Genomic DNA, 14,497 nt, shown 5'->3' on the forward strand with positions numbered 1-14,497 from the left:
AAGTGACTGGTTTGGAAGGATAAAGACTGGAATACTGAATATAGAAAGTCATGATCTTGAATTTGGTTGGCATGCATATTTATTCTATGAGAACAAAGTGGATAAAGTATTCAAAAGCCACATACTTAGGAACTCTTTGATGAGAGTTTGGAAGAAGCACCTATTCAAATGGGATTACAAAATACCGTTATGGCTGGATCTTGGTCATATCATGTGGAATACAAATATAATGTCACTCGGGGGGGGGGGTTATACAAAGAAGTTCTTTTTATGGATGGGGGCAGATGGCAATTAAAGACATTAGAAATACTGTTGGAAGAAGGGATTAATTTAACTTGGCTACAGTATAATCAACTTCAACTGAGATGGAAAGAAGATCAAAAAACTGGTATAATGATGCATGAAGAAGAATTGGTTAGACATATAAAAAAGAAAGGTCCAATGCATATTAAGAGGGTTTATAACGTTTTGCTAGAAAGGGATTCAGAAAATGAATTGGTTAAAGGTTGTATGATAAAGTGGGCACAAAATTTTGCAGAACCAGTGATGTTGGAAACATGGGAAAAAATATGGGTCCAGAATGTTAAATTTACACAGTCGCAGAATCTGAGGGAAAATTTTTATAAAATGTTTTATAGGTGGCATTTAGATCCTAAGAAATTATCGTGTATGTATCCTAATGTTCAACCAAAATGCTGGAGATGTGATTGCTTAGATGCCACATATTATCATATATGGTGGACTTGTAAGAAAGTGAAGGCTTTTTGGATAAAAATTTGGTGGGTTATGCAAAATGTTTTGAAGAAAAAACTTCAGTTTTCTCCACAACTGTTTTTATTGGGTATAGCTAAGGGTTTTACATTGGGTGAAACAAAGCTGATATTGTATATGGTGACAGCAGCGAGATTATTGATAGGTCAATATTGGAAAAATGATGCTATGCCCACTATTGAAGAATGGACTTTGAAGATGGCCAGTTTTGCAGAGATGGCGAAGATTTCAGCATATTTAAAAGACCGATCTCAAAAGTCTTATGTATGGGAGTGGAAAAAGTGGATAGATTATGTGCAGAATAAATATCAAACTAGGAAATATCAGATAGCTTTTAGCTGAATGAAGGTATTATGTAGGGATAGATTAATTGAGTTTTATGAAGGTATAAATAGTATACAGGGGGTGGAGGGGTTTAAGTTTCATAAAATGTATTTTTGATTAGGATTTTATTTTGTGGAAGTCCTGGGGGGAAAAGGGGAGGGTTAGGGAGGGTTTGGGGGGTTTTGGGGGGGGGGAACTGGGGAGAAAATGTATTTGTAAAACTTTTCAAATAATAATAAAAAAAAAAAGGTTCTGCGCATGCGTAGAAGAGGCATAGAGTGTGCGCTCCCACGCGGGAGCGCACCCAAACCAGTAGCAAAAGTAAGTAGATTTCACCGCTGCTTCAGTGGGTATGATTGAATCTACCCCAGAGATCCCATGTCCTGCCAGGCCAGACTGAGGTTGGCTTGGCAACTTTGACACCCTTAGCCCCAAGCAGGCAGACTCTCTGTGTCTGGGGAGAAGCCCGACCTTCTCAGCCACTGGCCAGACTCTTCAGAGGCCACCAAGGCCTGGGGAAAGCTGGAATAACCCATCTTTTGTGGGGCAGACAGTCAAGGGATGGTGCAGACCTGGGCAAGTCCCATGGGTGCCACGGGGCCGAACAGGCTGGCCAAACATCTCAGGGCAGCTTCCCTCCAGAGCAGGCCCCTTCTGAGCTCCCCAGGGCTGAGAAGCAGGAAAGTGGGTGGCCTCCTCCGAAGCCAGGGGTGCAGCAACTGGCAGGCAGGAGGCCCTCCCAGTTCTGCCTCCTCAGTTCCCACCACAGCTCAGGAGCGGCACTGTGCCACATCTGCCCTGCTGTGGAGGAGAGCGATGCCGGGCCGCATCAAAGATTACCTGGTTGTACAGACAAACTTCGGCCTGCTTGGCATCACGCAGGAAGAGGAAGAAGATGTGTGCCTGCACCAGGACCTCCCGGCGGTACTCCCAGCTCTCCAGCAGCTTGTTCCAGCCCACCTCCAGCTTCTGCAGCCACTGCTGGAGGGACAGGTAGGGCAACTCAGCTTCCTCCAGTGCCAGCACATCATTGACAGCCTGAATCTTGGCATAATCCTCCTCATAGCGGCTGATCTCCTCCTTGAGCAGAGCATGGTGGTGCAGCAGCCGCTCAGCCTCCGAGAGGTCCCCCGGCAGCTCCTCCCCGGGTGAGGCCATGGCTGCCTGGGTCTTCACCAGCCAGGTCAGGAAGCTGTCCAGGTCCTGGATGAACTGCTGCAGCCTGCAAGGAGAGGCCGGGGCAGTGAGAGGCCAAGATTGGCCTCCCTGGCCTTCTCCGATTCCAGCACTCGCGTTGGCCACCTGTGGTGAGCCCCATGCCCTGCCCCCAGCCACTGGCCCCGCTGACCTGCTGGCCACCGTCAGCGAGTCCTCGCAGCCCTGCAGTGTCTTCTTTAAAGCTTCCCACTCCTCGCTGATCTCCTCGAACTGCATGAGGACCTCCATGGCCTGGGCAGGGTGGGTGGTGGCCAAGGACTCCCCCTCCTGCTGCAGCTCAACCAGCCGGGGCTCCAGGAGTACCAGGGCTGCTTCGATGGTGGAGAGGCGGCGCTGGAGTGAGAGGACGCTGCCCAGGTCGCCACTGCTGTACTGGGTGGACTCGATGGCCTTGCGCTTCTCCCGGATCCGAGACTTAATCTCGCTGCACTCCAGCAGGTAGTTCTGGATCTTCAGGATGGACCCAAGGTGGTTTTTCTTCTCCTCCACCAGCTCCACCACTCGGTTCCACCTAGTCACCCCACGGGACCAGGAAAGGGATGACAAGCACGGGAAAGGTCATGAGGGTATGGGAAGAAGAGACACACTTGCCCCCCCTGTCCAGCACGTGGGTGGGCCAGCAGGATCTGGACCTTTGGAGCAATGCTGTGTTCAGCTGTGACCGAGCACCAGAGTCCTGATTAGGGTTCTGCTCAGTGCTTGAGGAAGGAATGTGAGGTTAGAGGGAATGCTGCAGCAACATATAGAGTTAAAACCAGAGATATTCTTATTGGGAATTGTACCAGAGAAATATAGTAAAAAAGATACATATTTGATTAGTCATATAATAACAGCAGCTAGAATTGTATTTGCACAAAACTGGAAAGCGGATAAAATCCCGTTGGAAGGAGAAATTATAAAATTTTAGAATGTGCAGAAATGAACAGATTAACATTGAGAATAAAAGCTAAAGAGGAGTCGATGTATTTCAAGACATGGGATAAATTTTATGATTGGTTAGAAAAGAAATATGAATAAGGATATAGAAATAAAATAGAGAATAGATGGGAGAAAACAATTAGAAAAATAAATACCCAGATGATGTCAAGTAAAAGGAGAAGGGGGGGTGTGTAAAAGGGAAAAAAGTGAGATATTATAAAAATGTACGCAAATGATGAAATAAAAATAAATAATAATTGAATAAGAAATTGAAATGAGAATAAAGATAATTAGAAGATCAGGGCTGCTCGAATACCACTTTAGATTGAACTGAAAAGGGAAACAACAGGAGAGAGGGGAAGGAGGAGAGAGAGAGGAAGGGAGAAGAGAGGAGAGGAGAGGAGAAAGAAGAGAAAAGGAGAGGAAGAAAAGGGAGAGGAAAGAGGAGTAGAGGAGAAAGTTAGAAGTGGGGAAGGGAAGGGGAAGTAGGAAAGAGAAGGAGAGAAAGAACGAAGGAAGAAGGAGAAGAGAGAGGAAGAAAGAGAAGGGGAGGAGAAGAAAGGTTGGAGTAAAGGTAAAGGGTAAAAGAGCAGTCCCGAAAAATGAAAAATGAAAGTTAAAAGAAAATATGAATGAAAAATGATGAAAATGACTGTACATGTAAATGTGTTTATGAGAAATAAAAATAATTTCTTTTTTTTTAAAAAAAAGGAAGGAATGAGGGAGAGAGATGGTGGACACATGGTACAGTGCCCAGTTGTAAGAAAGGCCGTCCTCTCCTGGCTGAGCATGCAGGGATTTCTTGCAGGAGGAAAGAGATATAACTGCTCTTCCTGCAGTGTTTGGCTCTGGCAACCCACGGCCAAGCGTCCAGGGGTTGGGGGAGGCAGGACAGAGGGGAAGCTGCAGTGAGCTGATGGGGCAATTGCCTGAGGGTCTCCAGCAGCCTGTCCCTCCTTCCTTGTTTGCTCTCAGTGGAGCAGCCCAAAGGGACCGAGATCTGAAAAGAGAGGGGAGCACCCAGGTCCCGGAAGGTTTTCTGGGGACAGACTAGGAGAAGCTGCCACCCCCCCTGGCCTGTACGTGGCTCAGAGAGGAGGGTGCCGGCCTTCATGCCAGACGTTCAGCTGGGCTGCCCTCTCCCTCCAGAGAAGGGCACTTCCTACCTGCTGTTGAGATGATCCTGGCAGGATCGGACTTCAGAGGAACTAGGGTGGCCCCCATCAATCAGTTGCTGAACTATTTCGTTAACATCCAGGATGCGACCCATCAGGCTGTTCATCTCTTGGTCGAGGCTTTCAAACCTGCATGGGAAGGGAGGCGAGATCAGCCCAACTCACCCAGAAAAGACAGCCCGCCTGGGCGGAAGGGGGGGGGGGAAAGAAATAGCAACTAAAGAAAGAAGGCCAAGGTGTTTGGGCCCCGAACAACCGCATCCCCATCTTTCTCTCCACTGCCTCTCCTACCGGTGCTGGACCGCCTCCACATCCTCCAGCTTCTCAGGCACTTCCATCCGATTGAGCCACTGCTCCTTCTCGTCAAGCCAGATCTCACAGGCGTTCACCTCGCCAAAGAGGTGGTACACTGCCAGGGCATCTTGCAGCCACTGGCACCGCAGCACGGCCACCTCAGCCACCTCCTCGTACAGCTGCTCCACTTCCACGATGCGGATCTGCACCTCCATGGTCTCATGGTACTCAGGCGCCAGGGCGGCCAGCTGCTTCCGCAGGGCCAGGACCGTTGCCCGGTGCTTGTCAATCTCCTGCATCACCCCCTTATGCTTCTTGACCAGCGAGCGGGTGGAGTGCTCATCATGCCCAAAGTCATCACTGGAGACTAGGCGGTAGGCATCCTGAAGCCAGGCTACTAAGTCGTCCGTGTCGGCACTGAACTGATGGAAGCTCAAGGCCCCTTGCAGCTTCTGCAGGTGGACAGCCGCCAGCCCCTCCAGCTTCTTCCAGTGCAGGCGCACGTCCCGGATCTTCTCCTGCACATTGCCCAGGCCGAAGCGCTTGCGCAGCAAGGCCTGCTCACCCTGCCGCATGGCCGCCTGCAGCAGGGAGCGGCGGCCGCTCATCTCACTCAGGAGCAGGTTATGCTTGCTCAGCAGCTTGGCCACACTGTCCAGGTCCTTGCCAAAGCTCTGGGAGGACGACAGTATGCGCTCCTTCTCCCGCACCCAGGCCTCGGCCTCCTCTACCTCCTGCAGGAAGGACCACAGCTGGCGGGAGGCCTCCAGCTCCTTCCGCCGCTTGGACGCAAGCTCCTGCAGCCGCTCCTGGCAGCCCTGGACGTGGCTGACACGGTTGCAAATAATCTGGGGGTCGCAAGGCTGGTAGCCTGGGGGAGGAAGGACACCCAGAACGTGTGGTGAGAGCCTGCACAATGAGACCATAAGTGCCCCCCGCTGCTGCCAGTCAGGCCCCAAGGATCACCTTGCAGCTCCGAGAACTTGAGGGCTGCAGCGTTGAGGGCCTGGACCCGGTCGTGCTGCGCAGACAGGTCGGCCTCCAGCAAGCTGTGCTTCTGCAGCAGGTCCTCCACCTCCAGAAGATGCTTCCCGAACTCCTTCGATGCCAGCTGGGCCTGCCAGGGTGATTGGGCATGAGTTCCAGTGACGAGACTAGTGGCTTCTTTTCCCAGGAGAGGCCACGGCTGGAGCCACACCAAACCTCTGTTGGCTCAGGGGATGGACCCACTCTAGAATGCTGCTCTGGGGACAAAACATACCAGGGAGCCAGGAGTCTCCTCTGGACCAGGCCAAGTTGGAAGGGATCCATGGGGTGCTCTGTTTCCAGGCTCAGAGGGGTGGCACACTCTGACTTCAGCCTAAAGAACAGGGTGGCCCCCGACTTGGCTCTCTTTACCCTCTGTGCATTTTGCGGGGTTTTGTGTGATGTTGCATATCACTCAGTGTTCTTTGAGATCAGGTATCAGAGCCTACATGTCCATGTGTACGAATACAGCTGCCAGGATTCAGGTTGGCAAAATGGCAGGGGGCAGGACCCACCTTCCAGCTGATCTCCCTTGTTACTGAGCAGGGGATGAGGCAAGATCCCTATAGACCGCTCCCCCCCACGAGCTCCCCAGGAGGTCCTGGGGAGGACCCAGACCTGCAGGTCTTCCATCCAGTCAATCATGTAGACCATCTCCTGGAAGATCTTCTGCAGGGCGACATTCTGTTCCAGGCGGGTGCGCCGGGCACTGACCAGCTCCGTCAATAGTCCCCACTGGCGCAAGATGTTGTCCTTCTGGGCAATGATGCGCCTGCTGTCATAGTAGCCCTCAGATTCCACTTCCTGAGCCAGTTCCAGCACCACCTGGATGCGTTCCTGGTAGGAGGAGATATCTGCCTCAATAGCCTCGTGCTTCTTCATGGCGGCCTCCACGGCTGGCAGGTCACAGCCAAAGTTGTCCTGAGAAGAGGAAAGGTCAGCTGGTAAGCAGAGGCAGGACAATATGTTCTTGCACATGCACAGAGTACCTTTTGAGCAAGCCAGCAGCTCTCCTGCCTTCTGGAAGGCTCCAGAAAGGAGTGCCTGGAGATCCAATCTCCATGGACAACCCCCACCCCCAGGAAATTCTGCCTTGCTGGACCCAACAACTGCCAAGGCTCTTGAGCTGCCTGACCTCCTCATCCTGGTTGTGGTCCGTGCTTCATGGAAGCCTTTCCCCCAGCTGTCCCCACCAAGGCCAGCAGCCCCCCCCCCACACTTTTAGAAATGCCCCCCCGAGTTGAGCTCCATGGGACTTTCTAGTGAGGGACAGTGAAAAGAGTCAAAAGAAAGCTTCCCCCATGGGACACGTGGGCTCCCTCAGCCCAGCCCAGTCTTGCTACCTGAGAGACCAGCCGCTGGTTCTCATTCAGCCAAGTTTCCCGCATGATGGCTTTGTGGTCGAAACGTTGGGCCAGCAGCTCCAACTTCTCCTGCCGGATGAGCTCAGCGCGAAGGGCCACTTCCCGTTCATGCTCTGCCTTCTCCAGCTGTGTCCAGGCCTGGCGAGAGAGACAGAGAGAGAGGAGAGGGGAGAAGGGGAAGGGGAAGGCAGGGCCTGCCAGAGCCAAGACATGCCATCAGACTACCTGCCTCTCTTTACCTTGTTGATATCTGAGATGCTCTTGCCCTCCTTGGGGACGTAGAGCTTGCGATTGTTGGCACGGAGTTTGCTCTGGATGGAGAAAAGCAACACCTCCAGGTTCCCCTTTTCCTGAAACCTGCGGGCAAAGACCACGGGGTCAGCCCAGCCGGGGTGGACGTCCCCACTGAGCAAGCAGGGAAGGTGGCAGCAGCAGCCTTGGGGGACACGCAGGGGCCCGAAGCATGAGCCCTGCTGGGAGACAGCGGGCCCCTCGGTGCCAAGACAGTCCCGGCAGGCTCACTTGAGGGGCTTCTCCAGGGTGCAGAAGGCGGTGAAGGCCTGCAGCTGCTGCTGGACCCCAGACAGAGAGTTGGCAAACTTCTGATTGGTGATGAAGGGGATGGTGATCTCGATCCATTCCAGTAACTCGCTGGCCAGAGATTCATATCGCTCTATGATCTTCTCGATCTCCAGCACTTGATCCAATACCTGGATCAGGGATAGGGGAGACTTTTGTGAAATCCTGCCATGTGCATGGCAACAAGCAGATGCCCCTGGGGCATCCACACAATTGACCCAGCCTGCCACACGGCCTTGAGCACCCCTTAATTCCTCCGCAATGGCCAGCCACTGCTGCCAATTCCTCCAGACGCCTGTTTCTGGGAGCTTCTGCCCTCCAGCCAGGCTGCCTGGCCAGATGCCAGGTCCACATGGTCCCCCAAGAGGCCCTGGCAGACCAATGGTTGCCAACAGACACTCATGTTCCTCCTGGAGCTCTCCCAAAACCTGGACGAGGCTCCTTCCTTCCAGGGTCCACGCTGAGCTGCTGAGCATGTGAAATATCCCACCCAGGCTGGAGGGTGTGTTTGTGTGGGGGGCTTCCTTGCTCTGGACCAGGAGTGCAGCCTTCGCCCTCCGCCAAGCCTCCTGAGTGCCCCCAATGCATGGGGACAGCGTGGGCCAGGTGCCACTGGGAGCCGCACCTGCCAGGCTCACCTTTCCTATCCGCTTCCCCTCCACAGCCAGCGCCTTCATCTTGGAGAAGTAGTGGTAAAAAGAAACCACGTAGGTAAGAACAGACTTCTCATCTGGATGCTCCACATTGACATCTGGGGGGAGGTGGTGGTGGTGGAGGAGGAGAAGGAGGAGGAGGAGGAGGAGGAGGAGGAGGAGGAGGAGGAGGAGGTGGTGGAGGAGGAGGAGAGAAAGTACAGCAGCTGAGGAGCCAGCCAGGAGGCAGGCCAATGTCTCCTCTCCATGGTTGGGCAACAAGGATTTGAGGGGCAGAGCCTGGGCAGGTTCAAACCCACCGTCGTCCCTGGATAGAGGCTCAGGCAGCCCCACCACTGCCACCCCAACTAATCTGCAGGTTGTTGTGAAAAGGTAATGGATACTTGGGAAGCGTATTCACCTCTGAGGTTTCCGAGGAACGAGTGGGCTATCACCCACTATGCGGGTCAGATCCTGGCACAGCCCCCCAGGATTAGCAGGGACAGATCAGCTCATCCCTCAGTTCTGTCTGGACGCTTTATGTGCAACAGCTCTTTGACCCTCTAAGGCCCTGCCACTGGGGGCCTGGGGTCAGCACCCCTCCCTCTGCCAGACCAAGGCGGGGCAGAACAAAAGGCCGCTGCGCCTGTCTCCCGGCTTCTCTTGGTCCAAGAGATGGGCTACACCTCTTTCAGCAACCCAAGGGGCAGCTGCCAGACTTCTCTGCAAAAGGGCCCTGGAGAGGAGCCTCTTTGGCCATTGCATTTGAACTGGGGCATCAGGGGCTATAGAGCCTGCCGGGCAAAGAGCTCTCTTGGGGAGGCAAACTCTGGCCTGAAGGGAAAGGGAGAGGTTCCCCTCACACATATGTGCTAGTCGTTCCCAACTCTAGGGGGCAGTGCTCATCTCCGTTTCAAAGCCAAAGAGCCAGCACTGTCTGAAGACGTCTCTGTGGTCATGTGGCCGGTATGACTCAACGCCAAAGGCGCAAGGAACACTGTTAACTTCCCACCAAAGGTGGTCCTTATTTTTCTATTGGCATTTTTTACGGGCTTTAGAACTGCTAGGTTGGCAGAAGCTGGGACAAGTAACGGGAGCTCACCCCGTTATGCGGCGCTAGGGATTCGAACCGCTGAACTGCCAACCTTTCGATCGACAAGCTCAGTGTCTTAGCCACTGAGCCACCGCGTCCCATAAAAAGCAATAGTGGAAGTCTAATCCCGGCAAATCAGAAAATATTGCTTAAGAAGCCCAGATCTGGAGCCGTGATGCCTAGACTGGCAGCAGGCAGGAGAGAAACCAGTTTCTCTGCCAGACTTTGACTGAGGAGCTCCTTCCCAGCCCAGTTCAAGTGCTGCAGATGGCAGGCCAACTGGGTCCTGGTGCCTGAAATCCCACCTTCTGCTCCTTTGCCACTTTCACGCTTTGGGACAAGCGTCCAGCAAGAGGGGTCTGCGCCTGTAATGGAAAGCTGGGCCTGGCAGAGCTCTGGACCTCCAACCTCCATCTCCACAGACCACCCAAATGCAACTGCCAAGAATCCTTCCCGGCTCAGAGCCGCCTTCCACCTCCTGAGGCTGGGAAAGGGTTTCCTTTCTCCAAGTGTCTTGGGCAGAGAAAGCCACTTGTGCCATTTGGGGTCGATTCAGAGCCTTACCCTCGGGGTCCAGAAGTTTAGCCAGGCCTAAATGCTGCTCAGCGGTGTTGAAGGCCTGCTGGAGGTTGTAGACTGCATTGGATTTGGTCAACTTCTTGAAGTCAATGATATCTGGCCTGGGGAGGAAACAGAAGACATCCTGAGGTGCTGGGCCTCTCAAGGGTGGGACTTAGAGGGCATTCCTTCTCATGGTACTGGACCTACTCCTAGCCTGGGCCAAAATCCATGAGAAACCCTCTGTATTTTGCAGCTGGCCAACTGACAGCTCCTGCAGGAGAGGCCACCTACCCCATCCCACCCCAGTCCCTGGCTGGAGAGAATAGCCCCTGGACAGCAACCCTCCAGCCATGTTTTCTCCAGAGCCCGCTCGGAGCCCCCTCACCTGTGCTTGTGAATGAGAGCGCTGAAGGCCAGCCCGTCCCGCCAGCTGGTGGTGAAGTTCTGAATGTTAACCTCGGGGTAACTGAAAAGGAGGAGCAGCCTCTTCTGAACCAGGGCGGTTTAGGATAGGGAGGTGGCCTTGTTTCCACCTCCATGCCAGCAGGCACCTGCAGGGCCCCAGGGATCACCTGCCCCTCCGACAGGCTGCCTGCGCAGATCCAGGCAGGAGAGGGCCCTTCTGAGTGTGCAAGCATTTGCTCACAGCACCCTCACCTCTCGATTGTCAGGACTCGGCCCCACAGAGACACCTGTACCTTCTTCAGAACTCACCCTGCCGTCTTCGTCTGGCACCAGAGCAAGAGGGCATCCTTGGCCGAGCGGGTCTCTCGGCTGTCTTCTGTTTCAATTTTAATCACCTGGATCTGGGACAGGAAGCAGGAGAGGGGGGTCCTTTCACTCTCCTCTCTCCAAAGCTCATCTGTGTTCAGCCCCCTCCCCACCCCTGTTTTCATTTCCATGGATGACTTCCCTGACATGCCCTAGAAACCAGCCGCCTCCCTCCCTCCCTCCCTCCCTCTTTTGCCCAGGATGTCCATCCTTCCCCAAACTCTCTGTGACCTGCACAGAATACCGTTCTAGCTCTTCCTGCTTCTGGAAAGCTTAGGGAGACAAGATGGTCTCCAGGTTGCTTCAGGCCTCACTTGGAAGCCTCCAGCAGCAGATGACCTCCCCAGCTGCCCAGGCATAGCCGCATCTGTCACCTCCTCTGGAAAGGTTGCCCTCTTGCTCTACCTGAAATCTCAGGATGATGGTCCAGATGAGGCCCAAGGTCAGGCGGTGGTTGCCATCCACAATGTCATGAGAACCCACATTCTCCAGGTGAACTCGCTGCTCCTTCAGGAATTGCAAGGCTTTGTCCACATTTTCCAGGGAGTGGATCCGCATTCTCCCCCGGGTGGGTTTGGGCTGCCACAGAAGCCAATCAAAATATAACTGCTCCCATCAGGGCACAGTCTAAGCACATTCAGAATTGACTAGTAAAAATAACGTTTAAAGTTGCACAAATGTGATAAAATAAAAATAGTACTGTACTGTAAGTCACAGCACAGGTAACACTGACAGGTAGTTCTTACGACCAATTGTTTAATGACCATTCAAAGTTACAACAGACTTGAAAACAGATACTTAGAACCCATCTTCAAGGGCACAATCACATGGTCATATTTCTGGCGTTGGCAAACTAGCTTGCATTTACAACCAGTTGCAGAATTCCAGAATTTGGTTAAGAGATTTAGAACAAAACAGCCGTGTCTTCTGCCTTTACCAACCACCCTTCTCAATAACCCCTCACAGCCCTGCAGAGAGCAAGTGTGGGGCAGGGAGCATCCTGCCCAGACCCTCCCCCCTCCCCCCCTTCATTGCCTTCCCTTTCAGGGCTTAGCCCCTCTTTGGCACCGAGGCCTGAAGTTACCCAGCAAAAATCAAGGTGACTCTGACTGGCTCAAAAGTGCACCCCTCTTAACAGGAGCGACCAACCCCTCTGCCCTAAGAGGCACCTGCCTCGTCCTCTGGGGCAGTCATCCCTGAAGAAGCTGAGAGACCCCCATACCAGCTGCTCCCCAGACAGAACTTCCAGCAGCTTGGTCAGCAGGTATCCGTCTCTCAGGTCTGTATAAAGGTCGCCGATTCGGCAGGAGACCTGGCCCAGGTGGGAGTTGATCCACTTGGTGAAAGTCTTCTTCTGCACTGCATCTCGCTCATCTAGCAAAATTTGGGGGGAGGGGTGGCATTACTCCGATCTCTCATCCCACAGAGAAAACCCCCCCTCCCCAAGGACCAGAAGCACAAGGCTGAGCTTGAGGGCATCCTGCTGCCCCAGGGAGCTTTTTATTTTAATTGGCCTAGGGGACTTCTGGGGAAGGGGCCACAGCTACAGCCATGGGGTCCTTCTCTATGGTGGTGTTTAAACACAGAGAGATGACAGCCACAATGGGGCCAATCCCAGACCTGTCCAGCATTTCCTTCTCACTCTTCCTGGGGCTAAACCTTTTATTCCCAGAGCCTCGCCCCATGGAGATTCCTGGGGCCTGGGCCAGCAATCCCCTCCACACCTCCCCCTTCTCCGCATTTCAGGGCTCAGCACTAGGTAGGACCCCTCCCTCCCTCACTCTGCACACTTAATGAAGATCTCTCTGAAACAAAACCCCTCTTTTTTATTTAAAAACCCATTGGCTGCACCATTTCAGAGGGGAAGTACCCTCACCCAGCTCTGTTTTGGTGCCCCTCCCTATCGGCAATATCCTTTCCCGCCCAACAGGAAGAGCCCAGGTGGAGGAGGGGAGGCCTACCCGCGAGGGCCTTGATCCGTGAGCATTCGAAGAGCTTGACGGTGGCCGTGGCCTCCTCCCAAAGCCGGGGCTGGGTGGGATCGGTGCTCTCCCATTGGGTATTGCTGAGTTGCTGCTGGGCCTCCTGGTTATCCAGCTGAGCCGGTGCAATGTTTGCCATGTTGCTGCTTTCCTGGAAGCCCCATAAAGGGGCCACATGAACCCCTGAAACTGCACCAGCCGCCTACATACTGAGTTCAGAATTCCAAAGAAAGAATGAAAGAGAAAATGGCAGCTCTTGAAAGCGAGCATCTGTTGGGCACACCTGCTTTGCGATGCCTACACCTGGCCCAAAGACTGTGTGAGATGTCACCAACTGGGTGATTCTCTGGTGAGAATGGAGAGGGGCTGGCAGATGCCTACCCCCCCTTTCAACCAGTCCCCAATGTAGCCAGCCAGGCAAGGTTGAGAAAAGATACAATGCAAGAGCAGGCAATTTGGTGCTTAGGCCTTTGCTGTCCCCTGGAGTAGATGAGAGGGCGGCACAGCTCATCTGTTTGAACTAGCTCTCCCTTTCCCTCAGGGTGCAACCTGGAGACCCTCAAGGCAGCTAGACTGCCCTACTAGCTGGAGGTGTATGTGTGTCCAAAACCTTCTGCATGCTGCCATGACTTCCCACTCCTCCACTAGAAACTTGTCTGGCCCATTCAGAAGATTGGGAGTCCCTCAGGAGAAAAATCTGGGGCAGAAGCAGCTGCAGTTTAAATTATGGAGGGAGGGGGGGCTGACTCCTGAGTCGATTGTAGGAAGAGAGTGGTGGAAGGACAGAGTGTAACCCCAACAAAAGTCGCCCTCTGTGGAGCAGGCGGCTTGGAATAGATATTTATTGCTGGGGAAGACAGGCTGAAAGACAAATGATGCTGAGGGAATATCCTAAAGAGGTTAATTTAAGTGGGTGAGAGTGGGTGAATTGCGCCAGGGCAAAAGTCCTCAGGGAGACTCATAGCATCAGGCCACAGCCACATGGTATGACAGAATAATTCCCCCCCCCCAATATTTAAGGCAACGTGGCTCTCCACATTCGGTGGGTTTTCACAGATGGTTTCAGGAGCCCTGGGTTGCCTGGCCATCTTAAGGAGCCGCTCAGAGAATGGGGTTCCTCGCCTCACGAGAGTCACCCATCAAGGAAGGCCGGGAAGCAGATGATGGCCAAGGATTGTGGGTAAAGCAGCTCCTTATGCCTTCTCTGATGGAACTCAGCACATGGGACTGAGCACAAGGCACCAACTCCCTTGCTTCGAGCCCCCAGGGAGGTGGAGGGAGGGCTCTGGGGCAACACCCCTGTCCAGCAAGCCACCTGATCCCTTGCAGGGGAGCAAGATGGCCATCATTTACGTACCCATTTGGACACGCCAAATATGCAGCCCAAATTTTTCCAGGTTTGGGAATCTGGAGCCCAACACCGCAAGGCCGAAGGAGAGGTGCTGTTTCATCTGGTCCTTGGCAGGGAAGGAACCGGGTCCCTGGCCTTGTTTGGCTAAAAAGGGCTCAGCAAGGGAGGGGTGAAGGGCCTGGATGATACCCCCACCCCTCCCCTTCCTTCCCAGGGTTCAGAAGATCCCTCCTCAGCCCTTCAGCAGCCGCCATAGGCTTCCAAAGGATTCTGCCCCACGGAGGCAAGAGCGACCTTTCTGCTCCTCCCCCGCCCTGGGGAATGGGCCTGCTGCGGGGACGGCTGGCCCCGAAGGGCGGCCGGAGCCGGGGGTCATCTGCTTTGCGTCCCGACTCTCGGCCTGCTCCCTCCCCTCCCGAGAGGCTTCCGGAGAACCGG

General features: G+C 53.8%; 1 protein-coding gene across 1 annotated transcript in view; it reads right to left on the reverse strand.

Annotated features, from left to right (window-relative positions):
- SPTBN4 (spectrin beta, non-erythrocytic 4) overlaps window positions 1-13,237 on the reverse strand; it is a 37,337-nt gene extending 24,100 nt beyond the window's left edge. The window contains 16 exon segments of the mRNA XM_070949766.1: window positions 1,936-2,317; window positions 2,444-2,824; window positions 4,398-4,535; window positions 4,698-5,571; window positions 5,667-5,817; window positions 6,345-6,647; window positions 7,070-7,228; window positions 7,330-7,447; window positions 7,613-7,800; window positions 8,308-8,420; window positions 9,959-10,074; window positions 10,341-10,421; window positions 10,670-10,761; window positions 11,132-11,305; window positions 11,949-12,100; window positions 12,688-13,237. Coding sequence (XP_070805867.1) covers window positions 1,936-2,317; window positions 2,444-2,824; window positions 4,398-4,535; window positions 4,698-5,571; window positions 5,667-5,817; window positions 6,345-6,647; window positions 7,070-7,228; window positions 7,330-7,447; window positions 7,613-7,800; window positions 8,308-8,420; window positions 9,959-10,074; window positions 10,341-10,421; window positions 10,670-10,761; window positions 11,132-11,305; window positions 11,949-12,100; window positions 12,688-12,847 — 3,582 coding nt within the window. The 5' untranslated portion in view covers window positions 12,848-13,237.
- Window positions 13,238-14,497: the final 1,260 nt, after the last annotated feature.

Source organism: Pituophis catenifer, unplaced genomic scaffold, assembly GCF_029215685.1.
Source record: "Pituophis catenifer annectens isolate HBS135680 unplaced genomic scaffold, rPitCat1.0.hap2 SCAF_9, whole genome shotgun sequence".
NCBI lineage: Eukaryota > Metazoa > Chordata > Lepidosauria > Squamata > Colubridae > Pituophis > Pituophis catenifer.